Source organism: Pocillopora verrucosa, chromosome 10 (genome assembly GCF_036669915.1).
Source record: "Pocillopora verrucosa isolate sample1 chromosome 10, ASM3666991v2, whole genome shotgun sequence".
Taxonomy (NCBI): Eukaryota; Metazoa; Cnidaria; class Anthozoa; order Scleractinia; family Pocilloporidae; genus Pocillopora; species Pocillopora verrucosa.
Genome location: NC_089321.1, coordinates 19718690 through 19742495, shown reverse-complemented (window position 1 = coordinate 19742495; position 23806 = coordinate 19718690). Strand labels below are relative to the sequence as shown.

General features: G+C 38.4%; 1 protein-coding gene across 1 annotated transcript; it reads left to right on the top strand.

The window, feature by feature from the left end:
• Window positions 1-563: 563 nt before the first annotated feature.
• On the top strand, window positions 564-21122 carry LOC131778408 (ATP-citrate synthase). The gene is made up of 32 exons (XM_059094811.2): window positions 564-855; window positions 1971-2093; window positions 3076-3138; window positions 3605-3703; window positions 4415-4506; window positions 4772-4851; window positions 5799-5929; window positions 6575-6693; window positions 7262-7401; window positions 7854-7915; window positions 8552-8669; window positions 9338-9489; window positions 9654-9827; window positions 10300-10370; window positions 10519-10571; window positions 10888-11003; window positions 11297-11401; window positions 11879-11970; window positions 12662-12848; window positions 13652-13762; window positions 13868-13933; window positions 14659-14720; window positions 15446-15539; window positions 16366-16470; window positions 16830-16879; window positions 17002-17066; window positions 17336-17421; window positions 17896-18039; window positions 18157-18270; window positions 19010-19092; window positions 19457-19533; window positions 19767-21122. Exons 1-32 carry the CDS (start codon window positions 703-705, stop codon window positions 19880-19882), a joined length of 3303 nt encoding a protein of 1100 aa, XP_058950794.2. The 5' UTR covers window positions 564-702; the 3' UTR covers window positions 19883-21122.
• Window positions 21123-23806: the final 2684 nt, after the last annotated feature.

The following is a 23806-nucleotide window of genomic DNA, read 5'->3' as shown; positions in this document are numbered from 1 at the left end:
AGTTTATTGGCATGTTAAACTCATTAAAAAGGGGAAAATATAAAACAAAAATGAATTGATTTAGGAGTTTTTTTCCTTCTTCTTTCTCCTATCAGGGCAGAGGGGAGTTTTGTTGCACGTGTTGCACACATGATGGTATAGAAAGTGACCCTAAGACCATCAGAAAACATATTTTTCTGTAGTGACCCAAATTAGCTAATTGATCCTTTGATTAATTAAATGAGAAGCAAAAAATGCTGAGTATAAATAGACCGGTGACTAAGTTGTAACTTTTGCTGTAAGGTTGACAGACATATGAATGCATGTAAATTGTACTCGATGATCACCTAAACAATGATCACGATAAACAAATTCAACCTACAAAAAAATTTTTGATTAGATCATTTATTTGTTCTCGATAACTTACAGGAATATTTCTTGTAGTCAGACAGACGTTCAGTCACACAATTCACGTGTCTGTCACGCTTGTCACGCTTTTCACGTGGCCGTCACGCCCGTGTCACGCGATCTGTCTTGCCACATGGCTTGTCAGACACATGCAAATGAGGCGACATGACCGCGCATTGATTTCGATATGGCGGAGTCGTGGCACTGAGATAGTACAAAAATAAATCCCTTATTTTAACTTTGATTGCATCATTATACTTTCTTCCATACACTTTCAACCATCTCTCCGCGATCTAAACTCGAAGATCTGTCAAAATGTCGGCTAAAGCCATCTACGAAACCGACGGAAAGTCACTCGTTGCGAAGTGCCTTCAAAACAATTGCTACGTCAAGAACAAATTTGCTGTTGTTGTACAAGAAACAAACTGGGACGATCTTGTCAAAGACAATCCATGGATTTTAAGCCAGGTAAGACATTGTTTTATCAACAAATTTGTCGTTCTATTCAACTGAATTCATTCAGCCTCCAGGGGCGAAAATAATTTGATCCCTCGACTCCTGAATTTTATTATGTATTTACGAATTTTGTATTTTCAATCTTGAATTTTGAGCTTTGACATATTTAGAAGACCATTGTGTAAAAAATAAAGAAGATTTCTGTAAAATATTAAGTTGTTTATATTCTTTATTTCCTCGAAACAATGTTATCCGTTTTGCTTTTCCTTTCACCGCTCGCAGCAAGGAAATTGACAGAATAGGATTATACTTGTAGCGATGAAGGTCATTCAAGGTTACGCAAATGCTTTGTCATATGCAGAATAAACGTTTTTTAATTCCTTTCATCTCATCAATTTACCCCTACTGATGTTTTATCTTTGTTCTGATTTTAACACGTACTAAACTACTTTCTTGACGCCTGTTATACTTTTTTACCAAAACTGAATAAATGGGTTAATTTTTCTTTTCTAGATTTTAGTGTATCAGTTGTACTTTTAAATTATTTTAGCTTCACATGAGTTCAAACTGGCTTGATATTAGCTTTTCTTTGTTTGGAAATGACATATCTGGATCAAAGGGAAATTCAACTCAAACAGTTGTATTCTAAAACCATCCTGACCTGGAATTGGTGGCAAACTTAGCATAGCCACAATTTTTTTCCATTGATTGTTTAGTAATGATGGACCAATACAGTTTTTCTGAAACTATACGATACCAAAGATGATGCTGATATTGAAACTGTGATTTATGTGTTAACTCAACATTTCTTTAAAAAACAGTCTTTAGTTTCTACTCATAAGAGATTAAGTCAATCATCTGACAAGTAGTCACCTATACAATGTTAAAAACAATTTAAAATTGTAAGCAAGCATCTCTAAAAGTGGTTACTTTTGAGATGTGGCAGCTAATGAGAGGTGTTTGCTTACAAGAGGTTCAATTTATAGTGATTTGACTTGATAACTTTTGGTATACTGAAAAAGTGGTTGCTTACCAGAGGTCATCGCTAAGGGAGGAGGTTCTACTGTACATACAAAAATGTGTCATAAGATATACTTAATATATTTGTTTGTATTTTCATTTTTCAGAAACTTGTTGTAAAGCCAGATCAGCTTATAAAGCGTAGAGGCAAGCTGGGTCTTATAAAGGTTAATGTCAACTCACAAGAAGCCAAGAAATGGATTGATGAGAGAATGGGCAAAGATATCCAGGTCTGTGATTGATCTATTAAGTATTTTAGCCTTCTCGATTATACAGCATGAAACAAGAATGGGATGATAAGCTGGAGTGTTTTCTGAAGGCAAGCCTTAAAAAAAATACAGCAGTTGTCAGGAAACAAGCCAGTACCTATAAAAAGGGTACAAGTATGTACAGTATGTTGCTAGCATCTGTTCCTGCTGCTTTTGTCTCTTGTTTTCTTTCTGGTTTTAATCACTTTCTTTGTGGATATGGAAATAAAGCAAAGATTAAAATTTTCTTAAGAAGAGGACGGTTGTTTTATTATTTTTTCAATATTCAAGAAAGCAATGATTAAAAAACATATGTGTTTGTGGAAACTTGCTGGTGGAAACAGCAGCTGCTGGTGCCTCTGGAAAATACTGAATAAGAAAAGTGTGGCAGACAAGACATGTTCACCTAGAGCTCAAGGTTACAGTGCTGGACTATAAGTTGATGTCAGACGTTAGGGGGAAGGGGGGAGGAAGGTTCGAGCCCTGATGGGGTGATAAAGTGGTGTACTTGGGAAAACTTTTACTCTCAACATACCTGTCTCCAACAAGGAGTATAAATGAGTACAAGCAAATTGTCAGGGGAGGTGTGACAAAATTCTTGGCGGTAACCTGCAATTGAGTAGTATATTATCCAGAGAGAATTATATGAACCCTTGTATTCTGGAACCCATTACCCATTCTAGTTACATTTGCCTTTACAAGATTTGCTGTCTCCCTTTCCCTGAGATTCTGAAACCTTCCTCATCCATTTCTGTCCCTGATCTTCTACTCTTCAACCATTCTGTGTATTACCTGTCCTTCCTCCCTTTTATCTTGTTATTTCCCCTGTCCCCCTGACCTTACCCCTGTCTTTCCTCAGCCCCCCTCCATTCTCCCACAATCTGTTCCCACCCAACTCATGCTCATTAATCTGTGTTTCCAACTAATCAGGTTGGAATGAATGCTATGATTATTTACTTGGCAGGTGGGAGCTGCAAGTGGTCCGCTGAAAAGATTCATCATAGAGCCATTTGTACCACATAAACAGGTAGATCCAGTTACACATACATCTTTTGTAATGATCTCAATATTGGTATTTCTTTTTACCTTATGCTTTAGAAGGTCGGATGAACTCTGACCGGATAGGTCACTTGGCTTAAGTGTGGACTTTTAATTACTTTACTTTTATGTATGTGCTGTTAGGAATTGAGTGAGCTTTTCAATAACCTGCAAACACTGAGATTTAGAGTAAAACTGGCAATTTCAATTCATGCCATCTTCAGATGTTGCATAACAGTCATCTAAAAGCAGAGGAACTCAAAATGGATCAAATGCCTCCCATTACAATTCAGTGACTTGATCTTTTCAACAATGTAAGATGACTGTGGTTCACCATGGTTCATATGTTTGAAAATGCAGTGAATCTGAATCAGGAAGTGTTAGATTCTGAAACTAATAAACCATGATAAGGCTCCAAAGAATGACTCACACAATCTTCTATGACTTTATTTTAGAATGAAGAATTTTATGTGTGCATCTATGCCCAGAGGAAATGCGACACAATTTTATTTCATCATGAGGGTGGTGTGGAAATAGGAGATGTTGACAGCAAGGTAAAGTATTTTTTTTTTCATATGATTCTAGTCTGAGTTTTAACCCTTTAACTCCCAAAAGTGATTTACATTTAAGTTCTCTCTATGATATCCATATGTTATCCAGCAAACAGGTTATGAGAAAACTCAAACTTATAAGGTAGAAGTTGATAATTCTTGATCTAAGACCAAATCGCCATAACTAATTAACCAGGAAATGTGTAGCAGCTAGAAGGGAGAATTAACAGTCAGTTTTTGGGAATTAAATGGTTAAATTTTTTGCATTAAAAACTCAAGAGAAATTCCATATCTGTGCTTACTGTACTCTCAATGAATTAAGAAAAAATGATTAGATTTACTGTTAGTTAAAGGTTATACGTAAGTAGCCAGAATAATATTTGTCTCCTTTACTTTCTGGATCTTAAAAAATTTACATGTATGTTTGAAAAAAATGTGAATTCCAAGCAGTTTTGTTTCTAGTGTATGCTTTCTTGTTTTTTGGGCACCAAATAGAAACATTTTGCTTCTCTGATCAATGATGAAAGAACGCCAGATATCTAATAAAATAAGCACAAACCAAAAATATTTAGGAATATATACTTCAAACTATTATTAGTTTTTAAGCTAGCTGTGATCAAGAAGTTTGATTTAAAATTTCATTGTTTTCTTGAGTACGTATGTTTTTTTACATATGTTTGTTTACTCATGTTAGTTTACCTATGTTGTGCTTAGGCTGTTAAACTTGAAGTTGGCCTTGGAGACAAAATCACAGTTGATTTGGTGGAGAAAAAACTTATGCAGAATGTTTCAAAACAAAAGAAAAAGTGAGCGAAGGTTTTTAGTACTCTTACAATACATGGTTTGTACTCATCCAAGACTAGAGGCTGTTAGCCCTCTCTGAATATATGACTCTGGTGATGCTCAGGTTGTGCGAGGATTCCAAGAACCCTTTCAGGACTTCGCTGTATTATTGTTGCATCATTTTATTGTCACTTGTACCTTGTTAAGTTAAGTGAACCAATCAGAAAATGCAATCTGCAAAGTTAAAATGCAATAATGTTTATTGCTCCTTGTTTTTTTTCTGGACAGATTACTTGCTACATTTATCCACGACTTATTTAAACTTTACACCGACTTGTTCTTCACCTACCTGGAAATAAATCCCTTAGGTGAGGTCATCTTTAAACATTTTGACAGTGTCAGACTATTTGGATACTCTCCATACCTATTATTTTTTATTCCACGTAATCATTGAAAATGAAGATTTAGTGGTAATACTGATGTGATTTTCAGGGTTTCTCAAATCTTTCTACAAGTAAGTTTTTCTGAGTAGATGTTGTTAACCATTTGATCCCTAAGAGTGACTAGCATCTAATTTCTCCCTACAAGGTTGCCCCTCTCCCCCCTCCATCACACATTTAGGTCACAAGAATAAAGGAAATGATCAATTAAAGAAGCTCTTAATTGTTGTAAATTCTCCTTGTCAGCACATTAAGAAATTTATAGAGAGCAGTAAAGAGAATGTGCATACTGATGTTAGGGTGTAAAGTGTTAACTTAACCATCAGTTTTGCAGCTAACATTGAGACTCCCATAATGTCATTGCAATGAAGTCTGTTATGGTTACCTATCGACCAAATAGCTCTATGTGCTTGTATAGCACAGTGCAAGTTAACATGGAAGCCATATAATCATCCTCATCATTGGAATGATTTTTTTGAAATTTAATAAATATTTTTTTCATCTAACTCACAAATAGTTAATTATACAATACTATGGATACTAGATATATGAAAATACAGAGAGGAGAAAGTAGAAAACAATGGAACACCTTAGAAAGCAAGGTGACCTTTAGGAAACTCTCAGGCATTTAGCAGAGGCCAACCAATTTGTCTTAATTTATTCTACAGATTGACAATTTTAGAATTGATTTGTTGATATCTTCAGTTGTTTCACAATAAATTTTTCAAAATAAACTTTGATAATGACATGATGTGATGATGATGATGATGATGACTGAGTTAAATCCTCAATCTCCAAAGTTTGTCATCTGATATTTAAATTTCCTGGTGACAAGTGTGAAGTAATTGTAGCAATAATCCTGTGTTCTGTTTCAGTGGTTGTGGATGAATCAGTGCATGTTCTTGATCTTGCTGCCAAATTGGATCAAACTGCAGAGTTTATATGTAAAACTGAATGGGGAGAAATTGACTTCCCACCTCCATTTGGCAGAGAGGCATATCCTGAGGTGAGACTAGTTTGTCAAGAAAAAAATTCTAATTTTGTGCTAAAAGTAGTTGGGGATTGACTAGAAATTTCACTCTTCCCTCTCCACCAATCAGGTACAAAGATAATTATGACTTGGTCTCTCTAACTTTCCTTTGCTTCAGACTGTCTACTCAATTCACTTGGACTTCTCTCTTTTTCCCTTGTGATATTTTCTTTTGCTCTGATTGTGTCTTGGTTTATTTGGGTTTGGTGTTACACGATGCAACTAAAAAGTGCTTTAAAATGCCTGATTGACAAAGGGATGTTAAATGATCATATTTTGTAATTACTCAATATACAAGATGGCAAAACAATTAGGAAATAAATCGATAAAGAAAGAGGAAAAATGTCCATGCTTATCATGCTTAACGGCAGTAAACAGTGCTACTGAAATACTTAATTTTCAATTTGATTGAAAAAGTTGCTTTTCTTTCATGACTATTGTTTTCTCTGCATTGAATATAATGGATAAGATGAAAGCAGATCAGTCTTCATCTGCAAGAAATATGCCAGCTTGCTTGGAAGTGTGCTTGGTTCTTTAAAATAACATGTACACACCATCCTAAAATGTGATATGTAGTTAATTTACAAGAAACCTTAACTCGTTTTGTTTTTTTTTTACTAGGAAGCACACATCGCTGAGTTAGATGCCAAAAGTGGAGCTTCTCTTAAATTAACCATTTTGAACAGTAAAGGTCGCATTTGGACCATGGTGGCTGGAGGTGGGGCCTCTGTGGTGTACAGGTAGGAAAGTGCATTCGTTGTAGATTAAAATGGAATTAAGGCTGAAATTTTTTGCAACGAGGTCGATTGGTATTCTTTGTTCATTTGCAATAATAAAATTTTTTCCTTCAAGACCCCAAGAAGGCAACTTCACTATCCCTTGAAATCAATTTTGGCTGGTTGATAATGTGATTGGTACAATAGATGGTTAATACCGCAGTAGCTTTGCTCCTATCATGAATTCATGCCAAATTATGCTTCTGGGATTGAATTTTCTCTCCGGTCTCGAAAATAAGACTAATTTTCACTGTTCTTCTTAACTCAAAGATGCAAACGGCGCTGCAAAGAGTCCCTAGAATTTGTGGCAAACTTTCTAATCGACAGCAAGGAACAAAACACGCCCATTTCGCTATCATTACTTTTGTACAATACTGAAATACAAGATTTGTTGAGGGAGAGATCTATTCTTGAAATGTTGGGAGAGGAACTGAACATGTCTCATGCATGCAACGTTAAAACTTTGAAAACAAATGAATGTAGCACTGCCATGATAGTGATTATGTCTCTGCTCTTGTTTATGTTAATCTAGTGACACTGTTTGTGATTTGGGTGGTGCGTCAGAGTTGGCAAATTACGGTGAATATTCAGGTGCGCCATCAGAATCACAGACATATGAATATGCTAAGACGATTATCAAGCTTATGACCGCTGGTACACCAAGGCCTGATGGTAAGATGTCTGAAATTCCCATTCTTTTCTACATGATGCAAATATCCTGATATTTAAAATAAGAAAGATGGGCTCGATATTGAAATAAAGAGGGTTGTCTATCAGGATTAAGATAGACCAAGCATTTTGTATCATGAGCCCCGTCTTTATCTCCCTCTTATCTTGACTTTTGCAACTTGCGGGGCCGTAATTTGGGCCGTGTGGCTTTTACGCCCCGCTCGCGCTATCGAGTATAGCTCAATACGGGGATTTTGTTGATGACGTTTTTCATTGAAAGCGCGCGTGGGGCGGCACAAGTCAAACTAGTAGTCTGGCCGGACGGAAGAAGTTCTCCTAGTCGCTATAGAAACCAGTCCAAGATCTGGAAACTACGCGAGCCCATCTAATATGCTGTCAAACTTTACTGTACGGTACAATGTACTAATATTTACGTCGTGTAATTTCCTTCACAGGCAAGATTCTTATCATTGGTGGAGGTATTGCTAACTTCACAAATGTGTCGGCAACATTCAAGGTAGTTTAATCCACGTAAAACGTTATGTGACCAAAGTAGGTATTAACGTGTCAACTGAAATTAGAGAAAATGCTTTAGGTGAGGCCAGGGCCATGAAGCCACATATTTTTATGGTAAAATTTTTAACAATTTTTTTCTTCGTGAAAAATGTTGTGGTTATTCATCGTGGTGAATAACGTTCAAAAAACACAACAACAGGAGAGCCGTACGACAGCGGACTGCCGAGGGAGCAAATCACTGAGTGAAACAGCAAGAATTGAAATGCACCGATCAAAGCTGGTGAAAAACAACTAACCACAGCAGAGCATCATGCTTTATAAGATCACGCATGACCAGTCAACCTCTTCGCCTGAAGAAGTTTAGCAGTATGCAGTCGAAACGTCGCGATCTACATCACACTTGACTACATCGTGAGAGAAACGAAAAACTTAGCTTTTAATTTTTTTCTTCGTTCTACGAGAATTAAATTTACCTGTCATTTCGTCATTTTTGTTGCTGTATTTTTTCGATATGCTATTATAAGAGCTGGATGTACACTTTTAAGGTGTTGTCCATCATTTATCGTCACAGCAATGTTGACCATATAACTTTCAAAATAATTTGTAAACTTCTCTTTTTTCTCTGTTTTGTTTCTAGGGAATAGTCAAAGCTCTCCAAGAGTATCAGAAAAAACTTATAGAGCACAAGGTGGAGATATATGTGCGAAGAGGAGGGCCAAACTATCAAGAGGGCCTTCGTGTTATGAGGGAAGTAGGTAAGTATAAAACAGCCAACATTTTTCCAAGGGAGGAGGATGGGGTACACATTTGCGAATTTCCCTGCATCTTATATGATCTGGCTCATTCCCCTGTTCAACCTTTGGTATCAGCGTAGGGGTATGTATGTATGTATGTATGCATGTATGTATGCAGACATCGATCAGCCCCACCTTTTCGGTAAAATCCGTCGTACGAGACAAAAAAATCAGCGGAAAAAAAAATTGATGTTGGCGCATCGCGTGAAACTCAGCGAGTGAGGTGCGCGAAATCTCTCTCCCAGAATTCTGCGCAGGACGTTAACATCATTTTTATTTTTCGCTTCCTTGTATTTGTCTCGCGCGACCGTCTTCGCCGGAAAGGGGAGACTGATCGTAGTCTAGTATGAGTGTGGCGAGCAAGACCGACAGATAGATTATCTAGAAGTGGAAAGACACGACCCTGACTTGAAATGAACCACAGTTACCACATCGGCTAATCCAAACAAAGGTAATTATTAGTAGCAGTTGATGGAACTAAAAAAAAAACCGGCAAAATGTGAAGCAGCGATTTTTTCAGTTTTATGATTGGTTTAGAAGATAGCGCGTGGTTCTTTAACAAACACGAAGCGACTTAGACCGAAGTCATTGCATCCTTCATGCTTAATTAAGATATTCATATTTTACAGGTTCTAGTTTAGGTTTGCCCATGTACGTATTTGGAACAGAGACACACATGACCGCCATTGTAGGCATGGCCTTAAAAAAGAGAGAGATTCCCAAGGAAGTTGGCTTCGACTCAAATGCAGCAGCAAACATGTTCTTCAATGCTCAGAACAAAGTAAAAATTTCCTCTCTATTGTTAGTATGAGGTCCCCCTCCCCTTCCTTATGGTATCAGATGAGGCTACGTTAACTCGGTAGTCATCTATTGCTTTTATATGATATTTCTCTAAAAATACGCGAAAATGGAAAACATTGCAACAGTGTTGTCATGTCATCCCAGGGGTCCGTAACCAGTGGAAAACACGCACTGTTGATGTCGAATGGCAAGGGAAAAACAGCTGATGAGAAGCCTTCACCAGAACAAGGGCGCAAAGCTTCAGGCGGCAAGAAAGCTCCTTTGTTTACTAGTGAGACCAGAGCAATCATCTGGGGAGTGCAAGCACGAGCAGTACAGGTATACTTAAATATCATTTTACTGTATCTTCTCTGCCCTCATTGCGCAATATGGGCGCGTTGTTGAGGGAATGGTAACGTTTCAAGCTCCGCGGCGATCTTTCAATGAGTTGCTATGTCTGATGTAAGGTTAGATTACCGAGACGGGTAGAGTAGGGGGTTGCCTATCATCCATCCCCTCGGTACAAGTTTTTTTTTTCTCTCCTCAACGTTTTTCGGCTTAAAAAAAGATGGTGGGCTCACTCACCGAAAATACGCCGGCAACGCAGGCTACGCTCCTAAGTGGAAACTTAATCTCCTGATTGAAAGATAGAATCTGGGACTGACTCCCGCTTACGTGCAAGGTTCTCAAGTCCTATTAGCAATTATGAAAGGCTGGTACCTTCAGAAAAGTACCGAAAAACAGCTTATTTGTGGTTACAGCATGGTTGTTTCATTAATTTTAATTTCGACGCCTTTTCCTCTGTTTTCAGGGCATGCTTGATTTTGATTATGTTTGTGAGAGAAAGAGACCATCTGTGGCAGCTATGGTGTATCCTTTCAGGTGAGAAATTGCTATTAAATGAATATTTAGAAGTTTAACATTTGGTCCTGTTTTGAATCAACATCTATTACAGAGTCATTCATTGTTCTTTTCTTACCTTTTAAGTTATCGAGGTTTAATTCAAAACTTCTCGTTTCTTTTATTTCAGTGGAAATCACCGACAGAAGTTCTACTACGGACACAAAGAAATTATGATTCCAGGTTGGTTGGAATGATTCAATATTATTTCAGTTGTGACCGGATTCTGTGATTCTATTTTACTGGGGAGATCACTGGAGTGATTTTTTTAGTTGGTGCGCTGAAGTCCAGATGAAGTGGTCGATTTTCGAAATCTAAATCGGAATACTTTTGTTTTACCGCTGCCTGGTTATCTCAGGTTGTAGAGCGCCGGACTTCCGCGGTGTGAGGGGTCAGGGGTTCAGAGGCAACCTGTTTTTTGCTTACATCCCAACCAGCGGGAGTATAACATCGCAAAATGTTTTTGATTTCTAATTTCCTCGTTTATTTATAATTCCAGTTTATAAAGAGATGTCCGAGGCTATGAACAAACATCCTGATGCTGATGTAATGGTTAATTTTGCGTCGCTTAGATCCGCTTACGATGCCACTCTAGAAGCCCTGCAGTTTCCACAAGTAAGCTTATAAAGTGATTTTTCAGTTGGTGCACAATTTTTTCAAACAGTTTTTGCGTTGGCGAGAATTTTTACATATATTAACATCACGTAAGACACGTTTAACGCTGGAGCTGAGAACACGGGGTTGCTCATGGCAAGTTTCTTTTATTGAAATGGAAGCCTAGAGCATCTGATGGGTTTGTGGAATGTTATTGGTTTGTCCCTCGTGTGGGTTTAGCAGCTTTTTCTTCCCATCTCAAATTTCGCACACACTGAATTTAAGTTTTTTTTTTTTTCAATTGTCGTTGACAGATTCGCACGATTGCTATCATCGCTGAGGGAATCCCTGAGGCAAAGACCAGGCAACTGAATCAGAAAGCTAAGGAACTTGGAGTGACAATTATCGGTCCAGCAACAGTAAGTATAATTTGAAAAAGTTGTTCCTTTGTTCTCGTAAACCCAACGGAAGACAACTTTTCAGAGCACCAAATAGTTTAGCTGTGAAACGGTAGGCTAGAGATCCTGTGGCATCCTGCTCGGGGTATGGTTTCGAGTATAATGAGCGGAAGTCGATCCAGGTTCCATAGTCTCGGGGGTCTGGAAACCCCACCCCATCAGCGCAGTGGGTTTTTTTACCACTGGTCTGACACCAGAATTCTTGGGACGACATATTCGCAAATTACCACTTGATATCAAGTATTTTAAATAAACTTGTCTTGAAATAATCCTTATCTTATTCAGGCTCTAGTGTTTAATTAAAAAAATCTGTCTTTTCTAAACCAAAGTTTGATCCCCTCTCTCCCCTCCCCCTCCCCCTTCCGATTCTGAGTCAGTCACGTGGATTGAAGTAACCCCCTTTTTTTTACGTAACCGCGTCCGTCTTGGTTTTTTTAGGTTGGTGGCATCAAACCTGGGTGTTTCAAGATCGGTAACACCGGTGGTATGTTGGATAACATTTTGGCATCAAAGCTGTATAGGCCGGGAAGGTAAGCTAAATGAAACAGTGATGTGGTTACGTCGCTGGTGCTTCACATCAAGGCTGTTAAATAAATTAACTTCAGAAAGGCCAAAAACCAATTATTCAAGCCGCTTCAAAATTTTCGAAAACGGTGATACCTTATCCTCTGCTTAAAACTCAGTAAATCAAAGCGTAATCAAACATGCAAAATCTACTTTCATGGAAAGGTTTCCGGTAGAGAGAAATGTTACGCGTAAGGTACTTCCACTCAAGTAAACCTGTTTTGAAACTAACCGATGATAATGACAAATAAAAATACGTGTTTCTTATTTAACCTATGAAAAAACTTTGTCAACCAATAAGAATGCCTGATCTATTTTCACTTGTGAGAATACGTGTTTTAATCTAGCCAATAAGAATCCATGTTTTAAACCAACTAGAGGAAATGCTTGTTTAGTCTTATTAACCCTCTCACCCTTAAGAGTGACTAGAATTTGATTTCTCCCTAAAGTATCACCACTGAATCTTACATCAAGGTGACGAGAAAAACGGAAATGATCACCAACCAAAGAATCTCTTGAAGCTCTTGTCAGCATCTAAGGAAATGTTTAGGGACCAGAATGGAGAATATTCGTACTGATCTTAGAGTGTTAATGGTTAATGAGAACGCCTGTGTTAATCTGATCATTGCAAGGAAATGTTCTTTTTCGAATCTACAGCGTTGCCTACGTGTCTCGATCAGGTGGAATGTCTAACGAACTCAACAACATCATCTCACGAACCACCGACGGCGTCTACGAAGGCGTGGCCATCGGAGGTGACAGGTATCCGGGAACGACATTTATGGATCACGTGATGAGGTATCAAGAAAACCCGGATGTGAAGATGCTCGTTGTCCTTGGAGAGGTGCGTGTCTGTTCATTGTTTGAAAGTAGTTAAGTTACGGAATTATGATTCTTTTTTTGGCGTTGTGCTCAACTATCTTGAGCTCCAGTTCGGTAAAGATGAGAAAATACAATTGACGCAAAAAGATATACAAAAAGGAGGAAGTAAGGGTGGCCAATGATGCGGAAGATTTAAAAGGATTGTAAATGACTGACCCACCTGGTTAGCTCAGGCTGTAGAGCGCCGGATTGCCGTACGGGAGGGGAAGGGTTCAAACCCAAGATAGAACCAACACTTTGGGTCTTTAAATAACGGAGGAGAATGTTCTGCCTTTGCTACGCCATCTGCAAATGGTTAGACGTTCTAGTCTTCTTTGATTAGTAAGTCACCCGAAGGCCTCGTCTCTTGAATCTTCTGAGTACTGGTTATCAGGGGACGTTAAAGAATCTACACTTTTCTCCCAAAGAATAGGGAACGTAGTTTCCGGTTTTGTGATCTGGCTGTATTCCCAAAAATTCCTTAATTGTGGGCACCTGCAAACTTTTCTTTGAACAACTGTAAACTTCTCAATGCAGTCTGGTCAAAGAACTCCGCAAAGTTTTTGAAAGCGCAAAATGGGAAATGTGCTATGGAAATGCATCACTATCAGATGCATCGTTGTTAATATCTATTAGTATAGTTAGATAAAAAATACGAGAGAAGTTGGGATAAACCAAGAATAACTCAGGATGAAAAAAGTTTAAATTGGACTAAAATATTTCTTTCAACATACTTAGGTCGAAATATCGTATTCAGTTGCCTTTCAATTCTATTGTAAATCCTAGGTTGGTGGAACCGAGGAATACGAGATCTGTGAGGCCATTAAGGACGGCACGGTAACCAAGCCCATCGTGGTTTGGTGCATTGGAACATGTGCATCAATGTTTACGTCAGAGGTGCGTAAATTGGGCACCAGTACTTTCGCGAACTTGCAGAAGACTTTAGAACAATTCTCGCTAGTATTTGGGTACTAATAACTGGTATTTTGTTAAACTGATTAGGTGCAATTTGGCCATGCCGGAGCCAGCGCTCATGGAGACAACGAAACAGCGGTTGCCAAAAACAAAGTAAGGATTTAATCAAATTTACTGACCAAGCTCGAAAAGAAATATTAAGTAATGTACAGGGTATGAGGTGTACAGCAACTTTAAAATGTTTTTAGAAGGAGTATTATACTTCAGAAACCATTTGATTTTATTTTCGTCATTTAAAATTTATATGCAGTGAGGAGGTCTTCCCAACGTGATAGAATTGTCTTCAAAAGTGAGAAAAACTCACTTCGGAAGACGGCATTTTGAATATTGCTCAGCAAACTAGGCTCTTTTCTGTCATGTGACAGAGTCCTAATCCACTACTTTCCATCTCTTGGTGATCTGTTTGAACAATTAGGAGTTTAAAAAAAAGCCCTATTGACTGAAATAACGGGTTTTTGCGGCAACCAAAGCAGGGGCTGTTTGTGATCGATGTAGAGTGGTTTCTGCCGCTCGGGTTAAACTCTGCAACGTCATGTGCGCGTGGTTAGGTTAGTAGTGAGTTGGTTTTGATATAGCAGTGTCTAGTATCAATTTTTTAGGACATTTTTCGGTTATGTACCAAGTATTTTGACTCTCAAACTGCTTTGAGGAGTAAATTTATTATATATTCTTTTAGAGCGGAGATAAGATTGATTTGGTTCTTGGAGCATAATTCATATTGTTACATCGATTTATATACCTGAAAGTCACAAGGGACTTAGCAATTAACAGCTCTTGAAATAGTTTTTCGTGTCTCTTTTTAATTAAATTATTCACAGGCTTTGAAAGATGCTGGAGCGTATGTACCAGACAGTTTTGATTCTCTGTTTGAAATGATCAAGTAGGTGACCTTGCAGTTTTTTTAATTCCTTCCTTTCTCTTTTATTTTCCCTTCTTTCTCTCTCCTTTTTTTTTTTTCTTTTTTTTTTGACATAACATACCGATAAGTTGGCATTTGACTTAAGACACTTTAAAACGCTTTCGGTCAATTAAAATTTAGTATATATTCGACACATTTTCTATTCGCCAGATGGATGATTGAAAGAGGTAAAATACCCCCCAACGTAATATTGAAAAATTTTTTTATATATATGACTTGAATACTTAGCGTATTTAAAAAAGACACCAGAAAATTGCAAGACGTTCGTCAAGAGGATATGGTACAACATCTAGGAAACAAATAAATAATGGCTCTTTGGCGAACAAGACACGTGCACAGGACACATCACAATAGAACTTCACTTTCTTAACCTATTGTTTTCATTGTTTTCCTCGTTCTTGTGTCTTTTTGCTTTCAACTGTTTAAATCAACTGTGTCTTCCACACCAAGTTTGAGCTCGATTAATCAAAAGGTCCAAAGATTCCTGATAATGATATCATCATTATGTTGTGTTCTGATCTTCATGAAGTTTTCCCATCTTCACAGCCAATCAGATGCGACTACCAAATCAGTTTTCTTATGATTTCTTACATTTCAATAGAAACGAGAATTTCTACCAAGCTGTAGTCATCACTGCAAACAAAAGAAAGTTTCCTAACTTTGCAATTTTGCTCTTATTTCTACAGGGAAGTTTATGAAGTGCTCGTTAGGGACGGGACAATCGTTCCTAAACCCGAGAAAGTTCCTCCAACAGTCCCTATGGATTACTCTTGGGCACAGGTTAGTAAAAGTGTAGTGGAGGATCCGGATTCCCTTAAGTAAGACTTGCGGCATTCTTTTTACTCTTTATCTGACACCGAAAGACTGTCAGTTCAAACATCATGAGGTATTCAAAATGATCTTGTCTTAAAATGTTCCTTAGCGTTTTTGGGGTATGGTGCTGAAAGAAATTCGGTGTTTTTTAATTAATTTTTGGGTTCCCCCCCCTTTCCCCTTACCAATCAAAAATCCCTAGATCCCGTAATGTTATGCTGGGAATTGAGTGCAAGTATAATCAGTCTAGAAATTACAGACTCAGATTTAGGTGGAGTAGTGTAGTAAAGCGGTGTAGGGAGAAACAGAAATTATCCATTCTATTAAGAAAAAACTAGGCTGAAGTCACTTGTAGATCACTTTGTCCTGCCGGGTAGGTGTGTGAGCCCTAGAATTTTAGCAATCAAGGCGGGAGATTGCATTTAACCTTGTCATCTTTAATATCTAATTAGATATTCTACGCACCGTTTGTCACTCACTCCTTATCATTTTTTATCTAAGAATTTGGTAGTCAATCAAATACTATGATTTTTCTACTTCTCATAACCTTTCTACTTGAAAATGTAATGATATTGTGAGGTGAAATTCATGTTTGGTCACTCTTGGGAGTGAAAGGGTAAAAGAACGGGATTATAACCTACAGCTGTAGGTAGTGTTACGTGTTCCACTAGCTATACTCTGACGGCTAACTCAAATCATTGCTGCACTGTAACAGCTGAAAGAATGTTTGTATGAAGGATTTTCTTTTTACATCTTCACTTTTCTTCATACTTGATGTGGTTGTATTTTATAGGAGCTTGGTTTGATCCGCAAACCCTCCTCATTCATGTCAAGTATCTGTGATGAGAGAGGAGCAGAGCTCCTGTACGCTGGCATGCCAATCACAGAGGTGTTCAAGGTATGAACGCTTATTTTTAATGTGTAGAATTCTTCATGAGGCGAAACAAAAACTCTGCATCTTTTTCAGTCTACTGTTATTTTCAAATCCCTCGTTACGCTTCGGAATCGGTCAAGGGAAGAAAAAAGCCGCAAGAATCTCCGGTAGATTGCATTATCAGGCCCTTTAACGGAATTTTGGCCGCCGAACTCATAACGACCTACCTTCAGCATATAGGTACTCAGTCGAAACTCCCTTAGCCAAACGGCACGCAACGTCATTATATGTACCTCGTTTTCATGGGAGTCTCCCTCTGGGAACGAGGCAGTCACTTTACTTATTTGACATATTAATAATTGTCTTCAACTTAACTCTCGCAGGAAGACATGGGTGTTGGAGGAGTCCTGGGTTTGTTATGGTTTCAAAGAAAGTACGTTTACCAAGTTCTATAAACTTCTTCCTTTGTTAGCGGTTTTTGCTACATGTGAATAGATAAGGACTGACGCTATTTCATAAATGACCTGACTAAGGTATCTTTCTGTCTGTTTTTAGGTTACCTCCTTATGCAAACGAATTTATTGAAATGTGCCTCATGATAACCGCTGACCATGGACCAGGTAGGTGTCATACTAGACTGGTCACATAAAAATGATTGTCGTTCAGAAAGTGTCACGTTTTGCTGCACGTCACAAACCTAAAAATCTTTGACACAATAACTGAAGTTTAGATAGCATGACTGTGCATGTGCAGCTAGTGATTTTGTCTAGTTAAAGCCCAACTATATGTAAGAAGTTTATCCAATAAAATCGACACACTAAGGAAATCTGCTAGTATCAATACTGCTGGTTTTATTGTCACACAAATGACCTTTTTTTGTCACGCACAGCCGTTTCAGGTGCACACAACACTATCGTGACAGCCAGAGCTGGCAAGGACCTCATATCATCACTGGTGTCTGGTCTTCTCACAATTGTAAGTAGAAAGAAACTCCAAGCCGTAAACTGCATTCGTATGTAAGTTTTCCACAAATTTGATGTAAACCGCGAATGATGATGTCGCGAAGCTTTTGGAATCAAGGATTATACCACAAGTGAAACACTAACACAAAGAGCACATGTGTGATAGTGGTTTGGACTGTCGTTTGGACATAGTGGGACTTAGATGCATTTTGCTTATGCTTTCTCTACTGCCTTGCTTCCGGCGAATGTGATAATCAAGCTTGAATTGGACGACAACTGAGACATCTGAGGGAAAATCATTAAAACTAACAAAGCTGCTGGGAATATTCAAGGTGCCTTCTCGATATGAGATGCTTTTTGGCGGTATTCAGCTAAATTACAAACTGATAACGAAAAATGGTTCTTCTGTCGACGAGGCCATCTTGCAAACGATTCAAGTTGTCACTACGCCATTCATTTTTGAAAATATATATATATTTTTTTTCAGGGTGACAGATTCGGCGGAGCTTTAGACGGAGCAGCTCGAATGTTCTCTCATGGTCTTGACAGTGGAATGGCGCCCATGGAATTCGTGAATGACATGCGAAAGAAAGGACAACTAATTATGGGAATTGGACACAGAGTCAAATCTGTAAGGAACCTGTGGCATTAGTTTGTGTTATTGAAAGTTATCTTTTGGGTAAACTGTCCGCTATATGAATCTCTTAAAAACGACTGGAGTACTTAATACACGATTTTTTTTAACTAGCTCAACAATCCCGACATGCGAGTTGTGATTCTTAAAGACTTTGTGAACAAACATTTTCCCACCCACCCAGTGATGGACTATGCCATTGAAGTCGAAAAGATCACCACTTCAAAGGTAAGTTTTCGATACGGAAATGACTGAGAGCCTAGGGGTTGACACTCCTTTCGGGAACATACGGGGATACTTAGGAATGCAGCAAAATCGCCCACACTCCCAAAGTCGTATCTTTCCCTGTGTTCTTCTTCTTAAAGGCTTGCGCATTTTTCTTTCTTGTCTTGTCTCCAGGTCCTCTTGGGTAACATTTTCCGCATTACTTGGTCAAATTCCGAGGGACATCCCCCCTTGGGGCTGATTCTCGTTTCTCTCTCTGACTAAACACAGTGAGAGCTCATAAGGCAATCTCCAGTCGAGTGTCTAATAATCGATAGCGTTTCGGTTTTCTTCTATTTCTCCAAGTGATTGGTCCAGAAAACTCATACCACTTTCTTAATCAATCAAATTCGAACTAAAACTAATCATCACTTGGACGCCTGCTTTTTCCCGCGTCTGAGTCAGTTAACTTGTTTATTAACCTCGAATTCTGATTGTCCTCCTCTTGATGTTGTGCTTTGTTCTGATTGGTTACTGTGATTACTTTGGTTTTGGTTTTTCGGTTTCGAGATTCGGTCCAATTGATGAGAACTGTTTACACAGTTACAGGAAATGAAAGCAAAGTGAAACGATGACATGATCTCAATTAATTGCTGTTTTTTACCCATAAATTTATGTTTTGGGTACAGAGCTTTGCAAATAACGTCTATCCAACCTCATAAGTAATGCACTTAACATTGAATTTTGCTTCTAATCTTAACAGAAGCCGAATCTTATCCTCAATGTAGACGGTTGTATCGGTGCTGCCTTCGTAGATCTGCTTCGTCATTGTGGAGCATTCACCAGGTATATATTTTCGTTTCATTATGCGAAAAGAACGCTAAACGTTATGGTGAAAGGAAGTGTTGAGGCGCGCTGCGAGTTTTGTTGCAAGCGAAACAAAAAAAAAGACTATTAATAATTTTAAATGTTTTTATCGTGGGTCGCTTGAGTTTGTTTCGGATTTTGCAGAAATTTAACTCTTTTGTTTTCCTCGAATCCAATATCATTCATCACATATATTATATCAAATATATTCTGTTCTTCTTCGTGGCAGCGCCGGAAAGCAGGAGATTTTCTCTCGCAATATTTCTTTCTCAATATTTTCTCAATCTTTTGTATGTTATTGCGTCATAAAGTCTTCTTTTCTTTTAATCATGTCTCATTTCAGGGAGGAATCTGATGAATTTGTGGAGATTGGAGCGCTAAATGGATTGTTTGTTTTGGGAAGATCGATTGGATTCATTGGTTAGTGAGTTTTTGTGGTAAATTAAAAAGATTGTGACGCATCAAAATTTATAGAGAAAGAAGTGGGCCAACGAAGAAGGGTGGGGGGGGAATGGATCGACAGACTTGTCAGCGGGCTGTTTGGAAGTTTCGCCCATTCCAAGTACGCCCCCTACTATTTCTCCCCACCTCGACGAGTTCGTCTCATCAAAAAAGAATATGTTTGCTAAGATTGTTTTTGGATTCGTTTGTAGGTCATTATTTGGACCAGAAACGCCTAAAGATGGGTCTGTACAGACATCCTTGGGACGACATCACGTACATCATGCCTGATCATCTCACAGACCTTCGCCCAGCAAGTTTTGAATAAGCACGTGACAGTCACGTAGTAGAAGCCGTAAGAATTGCAAATTTGGGTTTTCCTCTATAAACCCAATTGAGCGGAACATTTAACTGAAGAATTTTTGGAAGAAAGAAATTTTAGTCGTGTGTTGAGGCCGTAATTTAATTCAGGGATAGTTTTTGCCTTTTTTGTAATTCTCGTGTTAGTAGTTTTGACTGCTTAGCGCTATACGAAAATTTTGTTGCACCTGTCAAGCTCGTGTGGATTGCGTGACAGACCAAAGAGAGTTTTTGCTCTCTTTGAAAATCGGGAATATGTTGTACAATAATATGGAAGTAATGCTGTAATTTTAACTCCCATTTGAGTTATTCATTTGGATTTGAAATTAATTTAGAGCAACTTGCTTCAAAGAAAATGTAACTTCAAAAATGTTACGAACTTTATGATCGACTGGAGTAGTCGATAGTCGCGAGAGACTGGCACAAGCACGACATTACGTGAATTATCCCTAGCAAGGAGTTAGAGGTGGTCGCATGTCGCGCAACACCCTTACTTCCCCACCAACTGCTTAACTTGGTTTTGTTTGTTTCTGCGTTCTCCTATACATTTTGAAATGTCCTTTTGCTTATTTCAAAATTATATGTTCCGTTGGTCCCTTAGCCAAAGAGCGCGAAATTCAAGGTCCAAAAATTTGACCGTTAACAAGAGATCACTCATAATCTCTTGTCGTCAAACGTTTAGGGTGAAGTTCAGCTGGACCTTTACTCCTTTCCTTTTGTTTTGAGTGTGGGGATTTTGAGGGTTTGCACTCATCTTACGTCGTCCTTTGCTCGTCAGAGCAGTTTTCAATTGACTGTCAAAAAACCAAAAACTATAGTAATCACATAACAAAGGTTGACATCATCATCAGCCAAAGAGCACTCGAAGTAAAAACAAGCAAACCATCAAAAACGCGGGAAAACGCAGGCGATCAAGTCGCGATTGGTTTTTGTTTTGCGTGTGATTTGTTAGGAGGATGACGTGAGTTATATTAACCAATTACAGACCCAATTAATGCAAAAACCAAAAAAATCTCGAATTGTCTCTGTCATTCATTTGTAAATCGCTCAAACAACCCTCTTTGTATGACTATTATCCTGCGAAATATTCCCCATAATGCAGCTAGAATAACCTCAAATTGCCTTATTTGTTCGTTGGTTACTCTTGCCAAAATTCAGACGTTCAAAGTGATTGAATTTAGCCTTCGAAATTAAACTAAAACCAAATTTCTATGATTCCGTGTAGTAAATCAGTACAGTTTATTTTTCACGGACGCAAATATGTCTTGGGGCCCGACTCGGAGTCATTTTAGCCGCTGAGCGAGGGTTAACAGTCTCTTAGAAGGATCCGAAACATATTTCTGCTTTAGCAACATGATTATCAGTTCAGAGGTCACCGGGAAAATACAAACTGAAACAAATAACAACAAAAGTAGTCTGAAAAATTGCGCGAGCCTTCGTAGGATGGGCTGATAGTTTCCGGAGTTAGAGCTTTAGTTCCTAACCAGATTTCCTGCCTAGGTTTTTCCCATCGGGTTTTTCGGGCAGGTTTTTTTCCGGCCTCTGTTTTAATCGCTCCGATCCTCTATTGTTAACAGTTGTTCAGCTCCGTCTTCCACACGAATCTAACATTTTTCGTTTTCTGTTTTTTACATGTGTCTCTAACTTAGGCTGTTTTAAATAAGTTGCGCTTTCAGCGTTTCGACTTCATGATTCGTAGCTAGATCGGCACCGGTGCTCTTAGCTATAGACTGCGCGAATATTGTTATTTGCTCTAGCTCAGTTAACCTTTATTGGCAGTTTTTTTTTAGCCTAATTGATAGGGGCATTGGGGTCTATTAGAAACCGCAGAAAAACAACATCCAAAACCGCCAAACCACAAAACCGACTGACCGCATGCAATTTTTTTATTATTGCAAAAAATCTGGGATTCCGAGTGAAGAAATCTCGAATGGATAGTAAATTTGGCCTGGCTTTTGTGTGCCTATTTATAGAAATTTATACTGGGGATTGTTTCGTTAGCCGTCGCCCGGCCCTACCCAGGGTGTTCATGTTTGGACAACTTGGTATTTCAGTTTCAACAATTAAGTTAATAATCTATCGAGCCAAAAATAAGTCGTTTCCGTTGACTTACGTTCTCTTTTCGTCCTCTTTTGTTAATTTTCGTGTCAAGTGCGGCTTTGACTAACGTCAGGAACTCATTATGGGATCGTATTAAATATATGCATTACAGAAATTTTCATATCCAAACCGACTCCCAATCAACAATTGTGCACAAAAACTACGTCTTTCCTACGTTTTTCATTTCCCATGCATCGTTTTATCTTTAACGCTCTTTAAGTTTGGAGACAGTATTGCTACAAATGGCAGCCCCGCGCAACAGTGCTTCAGCACTGAGCAAGTAATCTCTAGCTAAATAATTAACTACCAGAAGTGATTAACATGTAACTTCTCTCAATAATATGCATACATTATAAAGCAAACACTATCTACAACATCTTTGCAATATCCCGCAAACAGGTAATGGGAATACTCAAACTTATCAGGCAGTAGCTGTTATCTTGATCTAACACCAAATTCTTATAACTAATCGGAATGTAGGAAGGTAAGGAGCTTAAGTGGACGTGGTAATCTGGACTTTTCCTAACTCTCCGCTGAGAAATATAACGAGAGAGCTCAATCACAACCACAACTCAGATCAGAATCGACGCTGTTATTCTTTCCAGAGCGTGAACGAATCTTTGAAACTACCGAAGAAAAATTGGGGCGGTGTTTCTGTTTTCCTATTGTTTCTTCCGGTCATAAAGCGAATGACGTACTCCGGAAGCTATTCAGTAGGTTCATAAGGAGAACTAGAGAATATAGATTACAAAAAGATTCGAAAAAAAAAAAAGATCGCTGGAATAGGGGTATGTAAGGGAGATAAGTAAGTTCTCTCAGTCTGGTGTGTAAGGGAGATAAGTTCTCTCAGTTTATGTCTTCTTGGGTAAAGATATTGAGTAAAAAAAAAAAAAACAAACAAAATTGAAAACACTCGACTTGATTGCCTTGCTTAATCAAAACTACTGCCATAAGCCATAAAATTGCTCGCCGAGTGCCCGCTCATACCGTCAGAGAAAGGTAAAAACTCCCTTCACCACCCACCCCATCCTACCAAAATTACCTTGCACGAACAGTGATCACGACTCGCGAGCCTTGTACTTACAGGGAAATGCAATGCAGCATTCCACTGAAAAAAAGAAAAAAAAAAACGGTATGTTGATCGAGCACTGGTAACGTGGGACACAAATATCCATCATGAAAATTTACTTCATTTAAGAGAAAGCGAAAGAGTTCGCAATGAAACGTGCTCTTTCATTAATTGTTTAGCTTCAACTTCAACTCGTGAGGTTAACGCTTATTGTTGAATTTTTCTTGTTCCGCACGGAATTTCCCTGTAAGAATTTTTCGTTCGAGGAAAGGGAGAAAATAGAGAGTATTTTGTTGGGGAACAATAACGAACAAGCAAGTGTTTTTCTTTTATGCAAAATCACTTGATTTGCGAGTGAGGCTTCGGCATTCTCTGATCATCATTGCGTGAAATATTGTGAGATCTCGACAAGGAAGTCTGCGGTTTACGATCGTGTGCAGTCTTCATTAATCTAATTCAAATATCCCTGCAGAGCAAACCCGGCCTAAAATCGTCTTTCCTTCTGGCCGAAAGATCAATGGAACGAGACGATTTTGAAAGTCTTTTTTTTTTCCCGTGTCTTAACCAGGTATATATTTTGATCCGATAGTTTGTAAGACGTGTTATTTTCATTTTGATTTCATTTTGATTTCATGTTGGCTACTTCCGGCTTAAGTAAGACTTCCGTTGATATCAACGCTTGTTGAGAGTGAGTAAGCAAATGAAAATGATGAGGGTTATAGA

Excerpts from the sequence above, each read along its gene's own strand:
- LOC131778408 (XM_059094811.2), top strand. The coding sequence starts at position 703 with ATGTCGGCTAAAGCCATCTACGAAACCGACGGAAAGTCACTCGTTGCG. Across the intron at positions 18,040-18,156 it reads TTGGACACAGAGTCAAATCT|CTCAACAATCCCGACATGCG; the intron begins GTAAGGAACCTG and ends TTTTTTAACTAG. Across the intron at positions 19,534-19,766 it reads AAGATCGATTGGATTCATTG|GTCATTATTTGGACCAGAAA; the intron begins GTTAGTGAGTTT and ends ATTCGTTTGTAG.